The following is an 18,737-nucleotide window of genomic DNA, read 5'->3' as shown; positions in this document are numbered from 1 at the left end:
CTCAGAGCAGCAGGTGTGACTCAAGAAATTGGCAGTTTTCCTGTGAAGCAGGCTGTTTCTCTACCATTTCTCCCCACAGCTGCAGCTCCAGAAATCTTGAGCTTGAATGACAGTAGCAATGTTTGGGGTGAAGGGCTGTTTTCAGCGTACAAAAGTGTGATTGTTACTAACAACCAATCAGAGCCAGACATTCCTCCAGGATCTGATTGGTTGTTTCTGACCTGGAGCAGTATATTTCTGCAAATGGCTGTGGGATCACTGGAAGGAGCAAGATGAGCTTTATTTTTTCCACAGATAATCTTTCTCATATTTACTCTAAGGACATAGTGATCGTTTTAACAAATGTGTAGACTATACATTTATACAAATGTTATCTACTGCAGCTTTAAAAGTTAGCTATTTTTAAAGTATGCTTTTTGTGTAAATGTGCCCCCTAGAATATGTAGGTACTTGGAGATTATCTGAAAAATGCTGTGTGACAGAATTAGTAATAAAGAGGATGTGACAAGTGAAAATGAAACCACACTGTAGAGTGTGGTTTCGTTTTCACACAGAGAAAAGTAAAGTTCACTGTTCTTCAGACTTTGTTTGGATTAATTTTTCCTTCTATTTTTCACAGGTGGATGCACAAGAGCATAATATGGAACAGAAATACATCAAATAAAAACAAAGCAACAGGAAGTGAACAGTAGTATCTCTGCATTTGGGGCCAGGCCCCACCAGATGTTGCTGTGGAGCTCTATGTTCACAATAATCAATGGGACATTATCATTCTTTATAGAGGGATATTGTAAAAAAGACTGATTCTCTTACCAATAAAATTCTGTTTGACACATTTGTGTCTATATATCTAAGTCTGCCAGAAAACTGACAAGCTCAGTAGGCTGATTCCTCTTGAGGCGCCTCGATATTGGGGCCGGCCCGAGGGCACAAATCCTGTGGCCCCAAGCTCGGATCGTCCAATCAAAGTACTTGAATTGCACACCTTATGTTTATGTTCTGCCTGATAGTGTGCAACCATCTGGGCAGGGCAAATTTATTGTATAGCATATTTCAATACAAGGACACTCTAAAGTACATGATTAAAATGCAAGTTAGAAAAAACCCAGTTGGAATAAATTCTAAGAAAATGTAAACAAAATAAAACATAGGAAAATGTAAGCTAAAAGCAAATATTAGTCTAGTGTTGGTTGTCCTTGCTGGCTTATTGAATGACTGATGTGAATATTTTCTGTTCAATAAATGAACAATATGAGTGAGTCTTTATAATTGTATGTATAAAAATTAAATTACATTTAGCTTGTATAAAATTAATTTTCTAGTGTGTTGTGTTTTATGAAGCATAAGATATGCAAAAAGTCAAATTTCAGAGGCATCAAGAATCTTTATTGGAATGTAGATGTGCATCCAAGCTTAGCTGTTAGGGCAACAGATGTATGATTATAAAACTGGACAAGAAAATTGGTGAATCCAGGGCAGGCCTAGTGTAAATTACGCTTGTATGGTTATCTATAGACACTGGACAGTGGTGCCATTAATGATTAATCCAAGTGATTAATCAAAAAAATAACTAATAATCCCAATTGATGCTTTCCTTTGCTCAATTCTATAGCTAATGGCAACAATGTCAAATTTAACTTTGCATCCAACCATCTTGATAAATCCCTTCAGATCCAGCCAGGGATGCACAAAAGTCTACTCTTTATAGCTACCAACCTCCTCACTTGTGCAAGGATGGCATATTTCCTTCAAGTCCTGTATACTCTCTGCTACAGACATCTTCATGCTAAGCTACTTACAACTCATTGCACAGCAAGTCCCTCATTATCCAGGTGGTACATTCGTCCATACAGGCAGGCAGTGATCAGGCCACCACTCAGGTTAGACTGCATCATGGCCACCCTCCCACCTGCAGCTCTCTCCAGCTTTGGCTGCTCCAGCACCATGCGGTTCACCAGAACTGAAGGGTACACGTATTTTGTCTGAAATGTCGCCTCCAACAGGAAGTCCATCTTGGACTCCGCCTCCTCCACTTTCTGTCCACAGGAGCTGGGCTCCAGCCCTGCGCAGCGGACCGCTGCACACACCTGTAAGAGGAGAGGAACATGCAGCTGCACTTCAGAGAAGCTCATTTAGTCTAGTCATTCAACTCAAAAAGGGGAACTCATGTTTTATGGGTTAATGACAGGGTGATATTGTGTTTGGTTTTGTTAACCCTGATGATTATGGTTAACAGTAAAACCCAAAACTGGTTTGGACAGGTTCAGGTTTACTGAAACCCTCCACAAGGGGGTTTAAGCCATGAAGGTTCTTGGCTGGTGTGTCCTTCATCCATACCATGCTGCATTGACAAATTAATCCATATAAAAGGATACCCAACCGACTGCTATTCAGGAAGCCAACATTTTTGCATTAAAAATTATTTCATGTTGGTCATATGTGATATTAAAATTTTCTGGAAACTGAATTAGGGGTTTTCATTAGCTGTAAGACATATTATTCAAAATGAAACACTGAAATTAATCTATTTAGGATTGCGGTGATATTCTAATTTATCGAGATACATCTTTCCTACCTGCAAGGCATAACGTCCATGCACGGTGTGCGTTCCTGCAAATGCTCCCAGAGCATACAGTTCCTTCTTTTGGTCATGTGCTGTCCACTTGTACTGGAGATGGCAGCAGAACGTACCGTCACACACTGTGACATTGTCCTCTGACTTGTTTATGAGGACAAATTTAAATGGGTCACGCATCATGTATGCAGTGAAGGTGGGGTTGGAGGAGGGAGCAGGTGAAGGAGAACCAGGACATCTGTCTTTGTAGCAGTGACCAGACTCTGAAGGCCCGGATGATGTGGATTCAGCCTCTTCATCCACCCCCATCGGCTCTAAGACTGGAACTCTGGCCACGAGCAGCCTGCCCTCCTCTGGGTCTTCCTTCACGGCATGGTGGAAGGTAGCAGAGAACGGGGTGAAGATGCCGCTTCCTGTCATGATCAGCCGGTCGTTACGAATGTTGGCAGATAGCACAGTAACGTTTGCCCCCAGACTGAAGGCCCGGTGAAACTGGATAGAGTCCAGCAAGGGGAGCGCGTTCATCCAAGCTGTGGGGAAAATCACCTGCCGCACACCCTGGAAAAGAAGCAAAGCAAGTTGGCTCTGTAGGACACATCTGTACATGAGTGTGGGTAAAGTTTCCTACCCTTTCCACCAGGACTATTGCAGGATCGTGGAACAGGATGTCAAAGCAGATGATGAGGCCAAACTTCCCAGCAAAAGGTGTATCAAATGTAATAACTTCCAGCTTTGGAGGCGTATCAAAGGACTCCTCAAAGTAGAGGTTCTGTTTATGGTAGCGTGCCACAAGCAGGCCATCAGAACTGTGACAGGGAATACCGACAGGTTTGCATTGGCTACCATGTGTTTGGGCACTTAATGTATTGAAGGTGTGGTCAGCACCTGAAAGCCACATTGGTGTTGAACTGCCAGTGTCCATCGGGGGGACACGAGGACGGGGCTGTCTTCAGGGGACAGGGCTGCTGATCGGCCATGTTTGCCACCAGGTAGAGGTTGTGGGTACGGGCCATGCAGCTCAGTCGCTGGAGAACCTAGAAGAAACTCACAAACTTGATACAAACGCACCTTTGATGCAAGTAGGATTGTTGGTGTGTCCGTGTCAGAGCAGCTTTAACCACAGAAGTTTATCTCAAAAGATCCGGACAACTAGATGTCCATGTCTTAACCTCAGTGTTGTTGTGTCGGTGCGGCTCGGTGCAAGGGTTCCAGCTCTCCTCCTGAGGGTCAGGAACGGTCTCCAAGTATCCGGAAATGGATGAACGGGTGAAGTTAAAACCCTGAAGGCCATCTTCTGGAAACACAATTATCTGGGCACCCTGAGAGAGCAGAGGAAGCAAAGACTGATGAACTGAAATCTATAATGGTCAATTAATCCTTTAAATAAGTAGAACCATTAAAGTTAAATATGAGTCACCATAGCTTGCTTTTGTCACCCAAATGTTAGTGGGATTCAGCCTGATTGTGGATGGGAACATTACAGCTTGGCTTCTAAATGTAAGTTACTAAGGAATCAGCTATAATTAAAGCCGCTAGCAGCATTGGCGGCCCTTGCAGCTCACCGCTGCTCGGCCTATGTCGGCAAAGCGGAAGCGTCGCTTCACGACCTCCATGCCAACTGCGGGATGGGCGCTCAATTCCACCTATCACCACCATTTCAATTGTCATAACTAATGATGGGTAGATGAGGCGTCATGAAGTGTTTCGACACATTGCCTAACTGTATTGATACTGTGTCAATACTGTGTCACTGAATACAGATTATGCTGGAACTTAAAAATCCCTACAGGCAACCTAGTTGGCAGACTCAACAGACATAGATTTGATGACCTAGTATCAGAATTATATAATTTAGCTGTTGATTCTAGAAAATGGTTAAGTGTGAAGACTTTTGTCAGTGACTGTGTATGATTTACTTTGTGAGAAAATCCAGATCACTCTTGTGTAACCTTCAACAATTGCCTTGTTTAACGACTACATACTAATATGTCAGTTTATTAATAAACTTACTAAAATAATTTTCCCATTTTCTATTTACTGTGATACAAATGTAGTTTTTAAATAAGGCAGAATCTCTTCATTTATCTGGCATTCAAACGTACTGTAATGAAAAAGGGTGAAACAGCGCCAATAGTAGCCGAAAGTGGTATTTATTTTTTATATAGAGAATGAATAGGGCAGTTTCTGTGAAATTCAAATATTTATAAAAATTCAACTGTTGGCCCTAAAATCCTGAAAATGTTTACAGGTAATCTGAAATGCGTGTTCTAACTGCTAAATTTTTTCCATGTAGTTTGACGCAGATATTGTAGAGACAACTTTTTTAGAGCCTATAGTGACATACGCAAAAACTTTAATGTGACCTAATTTAGTCAAACAGGTATGGATTTACACCAAACTGACAATGTATTTTAGGCCCTGTTAACTGAAGATGTGTGCCCATTTACAAAAAGATTGAGACATGCATGTTGCAGATATAGTGATTTGTTCATTTGACAAACTTTTAAAAATTTAGAGTGACAGACATAACAAAAAAGCTTGGATTAGAGTGTACCATATGCTTCAATCTATCCAAGGAATAAATCCTGAGATTCTGAGCTCATAAAAACAAACGGCTGATTTTTGGTGAACTTCTTTCATTTACCGAATAATAGGTGTTTGAACATGGTCATGGCGAGATGCCCGACTTCGCCACCCCACCATGGCCAGACGCTGCATCCAAATGTCTTTGTGCTTGAAAGCAAGTGAGACCAACATATTATCTGTCTTCTGACCCACTTTGATGTGGACTAGGTCAATGGTGTCTGCATGGGACCTTTTCACGCTAAAAACAACACTTTCTGACCTCAGGGGGTGTGGCTTTGATGACGTCATAGTTTGATCACAGAATTTTATAGGGGACCTGACAGGCCTCCATCATGACAGGTTTCAGATTTTTTGGTCGTTCAGATGGAAGGTTATAGGGGTTTGAAATTTTTTTTGAAGGTCATGTTCGTGCCTTGGCCACGCCCCCTAAACATTTTCAAAAACTCATGAATTCCATAACTTATACTCTTACATGCCTCAATGGCAAACAGACCGAATTTGAAGTCACTAGCTCGAAAGCCCTTGGAGGAGTTCTTTGAAGTTCGAGGTGAGTAAAAGTCAAAAAAGGGCCCATAAATGACCTTTGACCCAAAATGGCCGACTCCCTGTTGGTTTTAGGGCATAACCCCAAGAGACTTTTTTTATGATTTGGGAAGATCTACCTACATGCATTTTTTCAAAGTTTTAGGACTTACCAGTAGCCCCAACTCACTTTAGGTGGTGCTGTAGAGCAGTTTCGCCGCACCCATTTTCAACTCCATTAATATCCGAAAATGTTCCTTAGGGGACAACTTTCTGCCAAGTTTCGTGAGTTTTCGTATATGTTTAGGCCCACAAAAAGGCCACTCAAGTGGTCAAAGAATAATAAATAAGAAACCAGACAGATATAATAGGCCTTTGCAGCACTTCACTGCTCGGGCCTAATTATTTCCCACATCACTGTTTTAAACTCTTAATTGCATTGCCCTTTTCACATTTTATTGCACTACAGCAACAAAACTTCAATTATCTTAACATACAAACACACACAAACAGACAGACGGCTTTAGCTCAGGTGGTTCTCATCAAAACCTCCACTATGGTAACACATAAAGCTTCTTAATTCTGGGTGCACCAGTGGACCAGCCGATCCACCTCCTTTCTGTATGCAGACTCATCATCATCATCCTGGATCAGCCCAATGACAGCGATGTCATCTACAAACTTCAGGAATTTCACAAACGGGTCCGTAGATGAGCAGTCCTTAGCATACCGCCAGAAGAGGAGAGCGGAGAGGACACAACCCTGGGAGGCACCAGTATTAATTGTTCTTGGGCGGGAGAAGATGCTCCCCAGCTTCACCTACTGCTGGTGGTCAATCAGGAGGCTAGTTATCCATTGACAGGTGGAAGGTGGCACTGTGAGCTGGGCGAGCTTCTGGTGGAGGAGGTCAGGGTTGATTGTGTCAAAGGCCAGGTTGAAGTCTACAAACAGGATCCTGGTGTATGTCCCAGGTTGGTCAAAGTAGGCCCAGGTGGACTCCATCTTCTGCCTATCAGTTTTCCCGGTAGGCAAACTGCAGGAGGTCCAGCATGTGTTGTCTTTCAGGTGTTTCAGCACCAGGCACTCAAAAGATTTCATGACCACAGACGTCGGGCAATAGGCCGATAGTCACTTAAACCTGCGATTGTCCTCTCTAGGGGACAGGGATGGTGGTGGAGCGTTTTAACCTAGTGGGGACTTTACACAATTCTAAAGACTTGATGAATATGTTGGTGAAGATGGGAGTCAGTTGGTCAGCACAAAATGTCTAAACACTGAAAGCTTTAGCCAAATAATTGCAAAATGAATCTGGACGTTTATTGGCCCGTTCTGTCAAATGAATAGGCTTAGATCTCAACCTCTGCCTTGGAGTATGAAAAGTTTGTGTCTATGCTTCAACACACAGACACTGAATATTTGAGTTTGAGCCCACTTTTTTAGAACTTGAACCTGATTTAAACCTCTCCACAACTTTTTCCTATCTTGTGTGCATGATGCTGTTGGTCTACTATTGTTATCTAAATAAAACCTCTGATGCCTTCACTGAAAAGCTGTAGATTAAGATTAAGTTGCTGACTCATTGATTTCTCAAGGCAATTGTTTGCACTAGATTTTATTTTAGGACACCGGGGAAATGGGATCTGGACACAAATGAATGCTTTTCAGATATTCATTTACAAATAAAATGGAAATAAGTATCCTTCCTTGTCATACTTATTCACTATGCTGTGTTGGTATATTGCATACAATCTGAGTACAACACATTGAAATTCATGAATGTATGAACAAACGCTCAGAAGTTCAAGGTGCATGAATACTTTTGCTGTATTTAGGAAGCGCCCAGGGGGCGGAGCTAGAAAAGCGGACGCCCCGCCCCTCCCTCCAGCTTATTGGCGAGTTACAGCAACAGGTTACTCCTGTACAGTAGTTGGCAGCGCCAACTTGGCGCTACTTAATACAAAGAGTTACAATCCACCCAACCAGAGGAAGAACTTTACAGTGCACATGAATTAGAGAGAAGTAAGAAAGAAACAAAAAGTCAGTCAAAAACGGAAGAGAGAATGGCAGAAGAAGTGAAATGGGGGAAGAACATTGTTTTATAAGATCTAAAGGGCAGCAGGAGAAATTATAACTGGATCAATAAGACTAATATTTAGGCATACAGGACTTAATACAAAACAAAAGCATAAAGGGAATTGTGACCACTTTGCTGGGAAACAAAAGAGCATGCTGTATACATAAGACAAGTTGTGTTTTAGATTTTGATTTGTTTTTATGTTGTTAATAATAATAATAATAATAATAATAATAATAATAATAATAATAATAATAATAATAATAATAATAATAATAATAATAATAATTGAACTTTATTGATCTCACAATGGAGAAATTCACTTCTGCATCTTAACCCATCCCCTTGGGGAGCAGTGGGCTGCCATGTGTGGCGCCTGGGGAGCAATCTGGGGTTAAGGTTCTTGCTCAGGGACCCAGAGTGCCGTGACTGGGGATCAAACCGGGTACTTGCATCCTTCTCTGAGTGCAAGCGTGCTGCTCTAACCACTTAAATACTGCCACTTAAATACACAAACATAACCTCCTTTACCTAACGTGAACTTAAATATATTTAACGTTTATAAATCCTAATTGCAAATGAATTTTTAAGGGAAAAAATGCAGTCTGACTGCATAATTGTATTGCTCCCTTAATTGTGGACCTGCTCCTGGGCTCCCAGTGCGCCTTACCTGCTGTGCAGCTATGGCAGCCTGCTCCTCGTAGACGTCCAGGTTCTTCTGCATGTGGATCAGGGCTTCGCGGCGGGACACCGGGACGCGTGGGTCTGGGTTCAGGACGACTCTGTGCTCGTACACGGCAGCCACGTACGAGTCCGCAGCAGACTCCGTCCCCCCGAGACAGAAGACGAGCAGAAGAAAAAGCAACATCTTCCCCTGTGTGAGACACATGAATGTGCGCTCCGCTGGATAGATACAGAGTCAGGAAAACAGACTACTGCCCTAAAGGCTTAGAAGTGGCTGCTTTAGGCTTCCAAGTTAAAGCCACTATATTGTTAAATAAAGTTTCTAATGGTTCGTTGCCCCTTTCTTTGTTTTTTGATTGAGGCGATTCTCTTCCATATGATCTATGATCATCCACCCGTGATGAATACAAGGAATACTTACAATGCTCCACAAAAAGTCTGAAGAACGGTGAACCTTTCTCTTTAAGCAGATATTAAACAATCCTCCAATCTTTGTTTGGCATTCTACATAAGCTGTCTAAAACAAAATGAAACCAAACCACACTGTCACATTCAATTTCTTCCTGTTTATGTCACACGGCACCGACCGTACCGATAATATCCACGTAGATCCACCAGAGGGCGCCTTCACACAAAAACATACTTTGAAGAGGAACTAGACCCCAAAGCAACTTTTTTTTTGAAGATAAACTGTATTATTTGGGCCGTAAGGGTATTGTATTTATGTGACTGTGCAAATCTTGACATTTTTGTGTAAACTAGTTTAATTCTGCAGTATTTCCGGTTCACATTACACATAATGGAGGCAAACTGACAAACAAACAATGCGGAAGGGTTATAGTGATTTTGTGTAGCGTTCAGGAGAGTCACAGATAACAGATAAGGTGATTATTGTACAATGATGAGGCTTTGTTTACAGCAATGTGCATTCAGTATTTCATCATTTATACTTCTCTGTAATATATGAGTATTATCCTATCTATAGAAATGTGTATCTATAGATCTTAATAGTAAATGCATATAAAATGTGAGTGGCTGTTTATTTTGCAAAATACTTATACATCACTTCAGAATATTCTATTAGTATTAGCCCCCTAAGAATATTTAAAATATGCCATGTGTCCTTCTACAAGTAGCTATGATATGGTATGTATAAGATTTGCAGCAAAAGAAAGCATGAAAATCAGTTTAGTATTCAGTGAGTATATTGATGCCCCTGGTAAAAAATCACGCTGAGTTGAGAGTAGGGTCTAGCTGAACCTCCCCCCTTACAGAAATATGCCTAACCCTTTCCCCTAACCTTAAAGTCCGTGGACAACTTTACTTTTTCAATCAAGCCCAACAGAATTTACTAAGTGGGATCACTAGAAGGAGCCAGAAGAGCTTTATTTTTCCCCACAGATAATCTTTCTCTTAATTAACTCTCAGGACATAGTGATAGTTTTAACAAATATGTAGAAAATAGATTTATACAAAAGTTATCTGCTGCAGCTTTAAAAGTTACTTATTTTTAAATTATGCTTTTTGTGTAAATGTGCCCTCTAGAGTATGCAGGTATTTGGAGATTATCTGAAAAATGCTGTGTGACAGAATTAGTAATATAGAGGATGTGACAAGTGAAAATGAAACCACACTGTAGAGTCTGGTTTCGTTTTCACACAGAGAAAAGTAAAGTTCACTGTTCTTCAGACTTTGTTTGGATTATTATTCCTTTTATTTTTCACGGGTCGATACACAAGAGCATACTATGGAACAGAAATACTTTAAATAAAAACAAAGCAATGGGAAGTGAACTGTGGCGTCTCTGCAATCGGGGGCCAGGCACCATCAGATGTCGTTGTGAAGCTCTATGTTCACAATAACCAATGGGACATTATCGTTCTTTATAGAGCAATATTGTAAAAAAGACTGATTCCCTTACCAAGAAAATTCTGTTAGAAACATTTGTGTCTATATATCCAAGTCTGCCAGAAAACTAACCAGCTCAGTAGGCTAAATCCTCTTGAGGCGCCTCGATATTGGGGCCGGCCCTCCAACGTTTGTTTAAATTAAGACCCTCTGAAATCGCAATAAGCATGCTCAAGACGCTCTCAGCGGACAGCCGCGGGGCACAAATCCTGTGACCCTAAGTTCGGATCATCCAATCAAAATACTCGAATTGCCTGATAGCGAACAACCATCTGGGCAAGGCTAATTTATTTGTATAGCACATTTCAATGCAAGGACAATGCAAAGCGCTTTACATGATTAAAATGTTGGAAAATAAAAACTGAATAAAAGCAAGTTAAAAAAAACAGTTAATTAAATTGTAAGAAAATTTAAACAAAATAAAACAGGAAAATGTAAACTAAAAGCAATTATTAATATACTGTTGGTTGTCCTTGATGGCTCATTGTATGCCCGATGTAAATATTTTCTGTTCAATAAATGAACAATATGAGTGAGCCTTTGTTTATAATTATATATTTAAAAATTAAATTACATTTAGCTTATATAAAATGTATTTTCCTGAGTGTTGGTTTATGGTAATTTATCTGTTTAAATGAACATTGATCAAAGTCAGGTTGTATGCATCAAAATAATAAAAAAAAAATGTGTTGCTGCAAATACCACTGGAAGAGAACTAGAAGAAACAACCTTTTGAACAACATAGTGGCTTTACGTCAAATCTAGAGCAGCCACTCCAAAAACATGTAGGGCCTGTTTACCTATATAGCTATCCAAAAAAATTTAGCTAAGGTGATTTAAAAATAAAACATACAGTACAACCATATTTGCCTACAAAAGCTGAGCTCTCTTAAGGGTTAAACAAAAACACAGTGTTGACTCAGCTGTGCCTCAACTTTGGACTTCTGACCCAACAGAGCGCACATTCATGTGTCTCACACAGGGGAGAGATGTTGCTTTTTCTTCTGCTCGTCTTCTGTCTCGGGGGGACGGAGTCTGCTGTGGACTCGTACGTGGCTGCCGTGTACGAGCACAGAGTCGTCCTGAACCCAGACCCTCGCGTCCCGGTGTCCCGCCGCGAAGCCCTGATCCACATGCAGAAGAACCTGGACGTCTACGAGCAGCAGGCTGCCAGAGCTGCACAGCAGGTAGGGCGCACTGGGAGCCCAGGAGCAGGTCCAGAATAAGGCGCTTCCACTGGGCTGCTGTAGTAGTAAAGTAGTGAACAGGGTTTATTATCACCCCCAAACATCCATACCTATTTTTATTACATTCTGTCATTCAACTCAAGCTTGGCAACTGTTCTTCCACCAACCACCATGGTATTACTAAAGGGAACCAACAGAGGCCTCTGGTGGACAAACCTTAATAGATGCAACTCAAACTCATTACTACAGCAGCTTAGGCAATAACATTGGCAGCAGTTTATCTTGAAAAAAAAAAAAAGTTAATCGTGACCTATAAACACTAATGGTATCACGATGTGATGGACCAACACGCAGTACAGTGTGTAAGTAAGACCAGCCCTGAAGGACTGGAGTTTGAAAACCACTATTTTTTTTAAAAAACAATATCTAAATGCACGTTTCTGTAAATGAAGCCTGAAACCATCATCACACAACAATAGCCTTATTACCTCATTTTCTGCAACTCATGAAGGACAACTAGTTTATACAACTTTTGAGTTATCCTATTATTTTTTTAATCTCTCTTGAATGCTACAATTAAAACACCCAATTGTATTTTGCCACAAGCATGTATAATGTTCCTCCAGATTTTTAATGTAAAGATTTCAACGTTTTCTGGACTAAACTTGATACATGTCTCAGTCCTTTATACTCAGTTTATACTTAAAATACTAAAGTTCACCATTAAATAATGCAGATATTTCTACAGTCATAGAGGGCATGTTTTGTAAATGGACTGAATTTTTATAGCACTTATCTAGTTATACAAACTACTCAACTCTAGAGCCACATTCATAGACTAATGCACATATCAACAGGCAGCTTGGGGTTAAGTGCCTTGTATATCAAGATGAGACCGAGAAGCTGGAATTGAACCCATAGATTTATGAATGCAAGACAACTCTATCCACAGCTGTTCCAGTGTTACACGGACAGACGAACGGACAGATGCAGCAAGCAAAACAGACTAAAAGGAAACCTAAAAGGAAATCAGGCTAGCCTGATGAGTTTGGCGGAACATCGACACTGCACATCATTCTCAGCACATCATCCCCTCGGTGAAATATGGTGGACGCAAAACCTGTTAGAAGCTTTAAAACCTTGAAACTGAGATGGAGGATTAACTTGCATCTGGACAACAGCCCCTAAATGTATAACAGAGCTACAATAGTTGAGCTCAAAGCCTGATCGTTTGATGGAATGGTCCAGTCAAAGTTCAGATTCATTTTGCAATGATTTAGCAAAAACTTTCAGTGTTTAGATGTGTAAAGCTGGAGAGGCTGAATACAAAAAAAATCTGACTATGCCACTTTCATAGTCAAATGTGGCTTGATGGGTTGAGTAGTTGTCTTGCAATTAGAAGGTTGTGGGTTTGATTCCGGCTTCCCCTTGCCACATGTGTCGACGTTCCCCTGGGCAAGGCACTTAACCCCAAGTTGCCTACCGAGCTGCGTCTTGGTGTATAAATGTGTGTGCATTAGTAAGAGCGATTGGGGGAATGTGGCTATAGTGTACAGTGCTTTGGGTGTTCAGCATGACTGTAAAAGTGCTATATAAGTTCAGTCCATTTGACAATAATTATGCAGTGTTTTGTGTTCATTTACTGCGTAAAATAAATGGTTTGTGGTTGTAGTTCAATAAAATGTGAAAAGGGCGGTGCAAAAGACTTTGGATCAGGCTGAACGCCACTTATGTTTTGGGTGAAATAAAGCAAGCTATGGTGATTCATATTTAACTTTAATGGTATTTCTTTACCATTAAAGAGGTGGCAGCCCTTACCATGGTGGAGGTGTTCGAGTGTCCCAATGATCCTAGGAGCTATGCTGTCAGGGGCTTTATGCCTCTAGTAGGGTCACCCAAGGCAGACAGGTCCCAGGTGAGGGACCAGACAAAGAGCAGCCCATAACCCCCTTATGATGAATATGAACAATGGACGTTGTGTTCCCTCGCCCGGACGCGGGTCACCAGGGCCCCACTCTGGAGCCAGGCCTGGAAGTGGGGCACGTTGGCGAGCGCCTGGTGGCCGGGCTCAGCCCGAAGAGGAAACATGGGTCCCCCTTCCAATGGGCTCACCACCTGTCGGAGGGGCCAAAGGGGTCGGGTGCATTGTATAATGGGTGGCAGTAGAGGGCGGGGACCTTGTCGTTCCGATCCTCGGCTGCAGAAGCTGGCTCTTGGGACATGGAATGTAACCTGAGCTTGTGCGCAAGGTTGAGAGGTTCTGACTAGAGCTAGTCGGACTCACCTCGACGCATGGCTCTGGCTCCGGAACCAGTCTCCTTGAGAGGGGCTGGACTTTCTTCCACTCTGGAGTTGCCCATGGTGAGAGGTGCCGAGCTGGGGTGGGCATACTTGTTGCCCCTCATCTCGGTGCCTGCACGTTGGGGTTCACCCCGGTGAACGAGAGGGTGGCCACCCTCCGCATATGTGTGGGAGGACGGGTTCTGACTGTTGTTTGTGCTTATGCGCCAAACAGCAGTTCAGATTACCCACCCTTTTTGGAGTCCTTGGAGGGGGTACTGGAGAGTGCCCCTCCTGGGGACTCCCTCGTTCTGCTGGGGGACTTCAATGCTCACGTGGGCAATGACAGTGGGACCTGGAGAGGCATGGTTGGGAGGAATGGCCCACCTGATCTGAACTCGAGTGGTGTTCTGTTGTTGAACTTCTGTGCTCGTCACAGATTGTCCATCACAAACACCACGTTCAAGCATAAGGGTGTCCATATGTGCTCTTGGCACCAGGACAGCCTAGGCCGCAGTTCGATGATCGACTTTGTTGTCGTTTCATCTGACCTGCGGCCGCATGTCTTGGACACTCGGGTGAAGAGAGGGGCGGAGCTCTCCACCGACCACTACCTGGTGGTGAGCTGGCTCCGATGGGAGGAAGCCGGTCAGACCTGGCAGGACCAAACGTATTGTGAGGGCTTGCTGGGAACGTCTGGCAGAGTCCCCCATTAGATGGAGCTTTAACTCCCACTTCCGGAAGAGCTTTGAACACGTCCTGAGGGAGGCGGGGGACATTGAGTCTGAATGGACATTGTTCTGTGCCTCTATTGTTGAGGCGGCTAGTCTGAGCTGTGGCCGCAAGGTTGTCGGTGCATGTCACGGCGGCAACCCTCGAACATGCTGGTGCACACCAGCGGTGAGGGAAGCCGTCAAGCTGACGAAGGAGTCCCACCGGGCTTTATGGGCCTGTGGAACTCCAGAAGCACTTGACGTGTACTGGCAATCGAATTGGCGGGCTCGGCTGGTCGCCGAGGCAAAAACTCGGGCGTGGGAGGAGTTCGGAGAGGCCATGGAGGAAGACTTCCGTATGACTTTGAAGCGATTCTGGTCCACTATCCGGCGTCTCAGGAGGGGGAAACAGTGCAGTACCAACACTGTTTACAGTGGGGGTGGTGTGCTGCTGACCTCGATACGGGACGTCATGTGTCGGTGGACGGAATACTTCGAAGACCTCCCTAATCCCACCAACACGTCGTCCATTGAGGAAGCAGAGCCTGGGGACTCTGGGTTGGGTTCTCCCATCTCTGGTGCTGAGGTCGCAGAGGTTGTTAAAAAGCTCCTCTGTGGCAAGGCCCCGGGGGTAGATGAGATTCGCCCTAAGTACCGAGATCCCGGATACAAGCGGCCGAAATGAGTTTTCTCCGTAGTGTGTCTGGGCTCTCCCTTAGAGATAGGGTGAGGAGCTCAGTCATCCGGGGAGGACTCAGAGTAGAGCAGCTGCTCCTTCACGTTGAGGAGCCAGTTGAGGTGGCTCGGGCATCTGGTCAGGATGCCTCCTGGACGCCTCCCTGGTGAGGTGTTCCGGGCACGTCCCACCGGGAGGAGGCCCAGGGGAAGACCCAGGACACGCTGGAGGGACTATGTCTCCAGGCTGGCCTGGGAACGCCTTGGGATTCCCCTGGAGGAGCTGGCCCAAGTAGCTGGGGAGAGGGACGTCTGGGCCTCCCTACTGAAGCTGCTGCCCCCGTGACCCAACCCCAGATAAGATGGATGGATGGTATTTTTTTAAAGGATTATTTGACAATTATAAATTTCAGTTCATCAGTCTTTGCTTCCTCTGCTCTCTCAGGGTGCCCAGATAATTGTGTTTCCAGAAGATGGCCTTCAGGGTTTTAACTTCACCCGTTCATCCATTTCCGGATACATGGAGACCGTTCCTGACCCTCAGGAGGAGAGCTGGAACCCCTGCACCGAGCCGCACCGACACAACAACACTGAGGTTAAGACATGGACATCTAGTTGTCCGGATCTTTTGAGATAAACTTCTGTGGTTAAAGCTGCTCTGACATGGACACACCAACAATCCTACTTGCATCAAAGGTGCGTTTGTATCAAGTTTGTGACTCTCTTCTAGGTTCTCCAGCGACTGAGCTGCATGGCCCGTAGCTACAACCTCTACCTAGTGGCAAACATGGCTGATCGGCAGCCCTGTCCCCTGAAGACAGCCCCGTCCTCGTGTCCCCCCGATGGACACTGGCAGTTCAACACCAATGTGGCTTTCAGGTGCTGACCACACCTTCAATACAATAAGTGCCCAAACACATTTTGGTAGCTAATGCAAACCTGTCGGTATTCCCTGTCACAGTTCTGATGGCCTGCTGGTGGCACGCTACCATAAACAGAACCTCTACTTTGAAGAGTCCTTTGATACGCCTCCAAAGCTGGAAGTTATTACATTTGATACACCTTTTGCTGGGAAGTTTGGCCTCATCATTTGCTTTGACATCCTGTTTCACGATCCTGCAGTAGCTCTGGTGGAAAGGGTAGGAAACTTTATCTGACACATCTGTACACTCATGTACAGATGTGTCCTACAGAGCCAACTTGCTTTGCTTCTTTTCCAGGGTGTGCGCCAGGTGATTTTCCCCACAGCTTGGATGAATGAGCTCCCCTTACTGGACTCTATCCAGTTTCACCGGGCCTTCAGTCTGGGGGCAAACGTTACTGTGCTGTCTGCCAACCTCCGTCATGACCAAAAGCGAATGACAGGAAGCGGCATCTTCACTCCGTTCTCTGCTACCTTCCACCACGCCATGAAGGAAGACCCAGAGGAGGGCAGGCTGCTCGTGGCCAGAGTTCCAGTCTTAGAGCCGATGGGGGTGAATGATGAGGCTGAATCCACATCATCCATGCCTTCAGAGTCTGGTCACTGCTACGAAGACAGCTGTCCTGGTTCTCCTTCACCTTCTTCCTCCTCCAACCCCACCTTCACTGCATACATGATGCATGACCCATTTAAATTTGTCCTCATAAACAAGTCAGAGGACAATGTCACAGTGTGTGACGGTACGTTCTGCTGCCATCTCCAGTACAAGTGGACAGCACATGACCAAAGGAAGGAACTGTATGCTCTGGGAGCATTTGCAGGAACGCACACCGTGAATGGACGTTATGCCTTGCAGGTAGGAAAGATGCATCTCGATAAATTAGAACATTGGGCAGAAGTGCAATATTTCTTTTCATCTCAGAACTGAAACTCCTACAGAATCATTACAAACAGCCTATTTTTTCATGAAATTTTTAGGATTATGGTTTTCCGGGAATGAAAACCCAAAGTTCAGTGTCTCAGAAAATTTCAATACAGTGAAAAAGTTAATTATTAGAAACTTGTGGTGTCACACTTCAATCAGCAAATCAACTCAAAACTGCAAAGGTCAAGAATTTGGGGGAGCTTCACAAGGTTTATACTGAGGCTGGAGTCGGTGCCACGAATACTAGACCTCGGCTGAGGAGAAAAGGGACTGGACTGTGGCTCAATGACCCAAAGTTTCTGTTTTCAGTTCAATCCTGCATTTCATTAGCATGTTCCAGAGTCTGGAGAGGCCCAGAATCCACGTTGCTTGAAGTCAGGGTGAAGTTTCCAGTCAGTGATGGTTTGGGCTGCCGTGTCATCTGCTGGTGCTGGTCCACTGTGTTTCCTGAGGTCCACTGTCAACGCAGCCGTCTACCAGGACTAGAGCACTTTATGCTTCCCTCTGCAGACAAGCTGTATGGAGATGATTTCATTTTGCAGCAGGACCTGGCTCCTGCCCCCACTGCCAAAGGTACCAAAAGCTGATTTAATTAATGTTCCTGTTTTTGATTGGTCAGCAGACATGAACCCCATATAAAGCCTATGGGCTGTTGTCAAGAGGAAGATGAGGCACCAGACCCAACAAGGCAGACGATCTGAAAGCAATCTGGGCTTCCTGAACACGTACGCAGAACCACAGGCTGATGGCCTCTATGCCACGGTGCACTGATGCGATGATTCATGCAGGAGGCCCAACCAAGTACTGAGTGCATAGAAATGGACATACTTTTAAGAAGCCTGACATTTGTGCTTAAAACATCCTCTTTTTATTGGTCTAATGTGATATTCTAATTTTCTGAGACACAGGATTTTGGGTTTTCTTTACTTGTAAAGACATAATCATCAGGATTAACAAAAGCAAACACCAGAAATATATGACTGTCATTTATCCATAAAACATGAGTTCCCCTTTTTGAGCTGAATGACTAAACTAAATGAGCTTCTCTGAAGTGCAACTGCATGTTCCTCTCCTCTTACAGGTGTGTGCAGCAGTCCGCTGCGCAGGGCTGGAGCCCAGCTCCTGTGGACAGAAAGTGGAGGAGGCGGAGTCCAAGATGGACTTCCTGTTGGAGGCGACTTTTCAGACAAAACACGTGTACCCTTCAGTTCTGGTGAACCGCATGGTGCTGGAGCAGCCTGAGAAGCTGGAGAGAGCTGCAGGTGGGAGGGTGGCCATGAAGCACTCAAACATGAGGGGCGGCCTGATCACTGCCTGCCTGTATGGACGAATGTACCACCTGGATAACGAGGGGCTCGCTGTGCAATAATAGAGTCGTACTAAAATCAAACTCTGATTGAGACCTTTGATGACCTTCACATGTCACATCATGTCATATAGGAACTAAATAAAACAAATCTTTTTATTCATGTTCCTCATTTGTTTTACAAACAGCGTCCAACCTCTGTCTGAACCTTGCATATTTCTAAAAAGGCAATATTTAGTCATGTCTTCATCTTTCAGCCTCACACACACACACACACACACACACACACACACACACACACACACACACACACAAAAACCCACATTCATTCACACCCCCACTCCAATACAGTTTTTACATCATTGCAAGACTCTAGGGGC

At 44.0% G+C, this 18,737-nt stretch overlaps 2 protein-coding genes across 3 annotated transcripts; one reads left to right on the top strand and one right to left on the bottom strand.

Moving 5' to 3' along the window:
• Positions 1-86: 86 nt before the first annotated feature.
• Positions 87-8,766, bottom strand: LOC105924216 (biotinidase). Of its 2 annotated transcripts, XM_036145041.1 has the most exons (7): positions 8,428-8,766; positions 3,745-3,894; positions 3,461-3,609; positions 3,204-3,381; positions 2,576-3,133; positions 1,800-2,087; positions 87-101 (listed from the first exon to the last, which is right to left on the bottom strand). In XM_036145041.1, exons 1-6 carry the CDS (start codon positions 8,644-8,646, stop codon positions 1,803-1,805), a joined length of 1,539 nt encoding a protein of 512 aa, XP_036000934.1. In that variant the 5' UTR covers positions 8,647-8,766; the 3' UTR covers positions 87-101; positions 1,800-1,802. The 2 variants fall into 2 exon arrangements, with proteins under 2 accessions (XP_036000934.1, XP_036000933.1); XM_036145040.1 differs by lacking the exon at positions 87-101 and having other exon boundaries at positions 1,365-2,087.
• A 2,544-nt stretch (positions 8,767-11,310) lies between these two features.
• On the top strand, positions 11,311-18,516 carry LOC105924246 (biotinidase). Its single transcript, XM_012860117.3, has 6 exons — positions 11,311-11,536; positions 15,650-15,799; positions 15,935-16,083; positions 16,166-16,343; positions 16,425-16,982; positions 18,133-18,516. The coding sequence occupies exons 1-6, from the start codon at positions 11,339-11,341 to the stop codon at positions 18,418-18,420; spliced, it is 1,521 nt and encodes a 506-aa protein (XP_012715571.2). The 5' UTR covers positions 11,311-11,338; the 3' UTR covers positions 18,421-18,516.
• Positions 18,517-18,737: the final 221 nt, after the last annotated feature.

This window comes from Fundulus heteroclitus, chromosome 13 (genome assembly GCF_011125445.2).
Source record: "Fundulus heteroclitus isolate FHET01 chromosome 13, MU-UCD_Fhet_4.1, whole genome shotgun sequence".
NCBI classification, from domain to species: Eukaryota; Metazoa; Chordata; class Actinopteri; order Cyprinodontiformes; family Fundulidae; genus Fundulus; species Fundulus heteroclitus.
The sequence above is the reverse complement of the archived record's forward strand: the minus strand, read 5'-3'. Positions and strand labels throughout refer to the sequence as shown.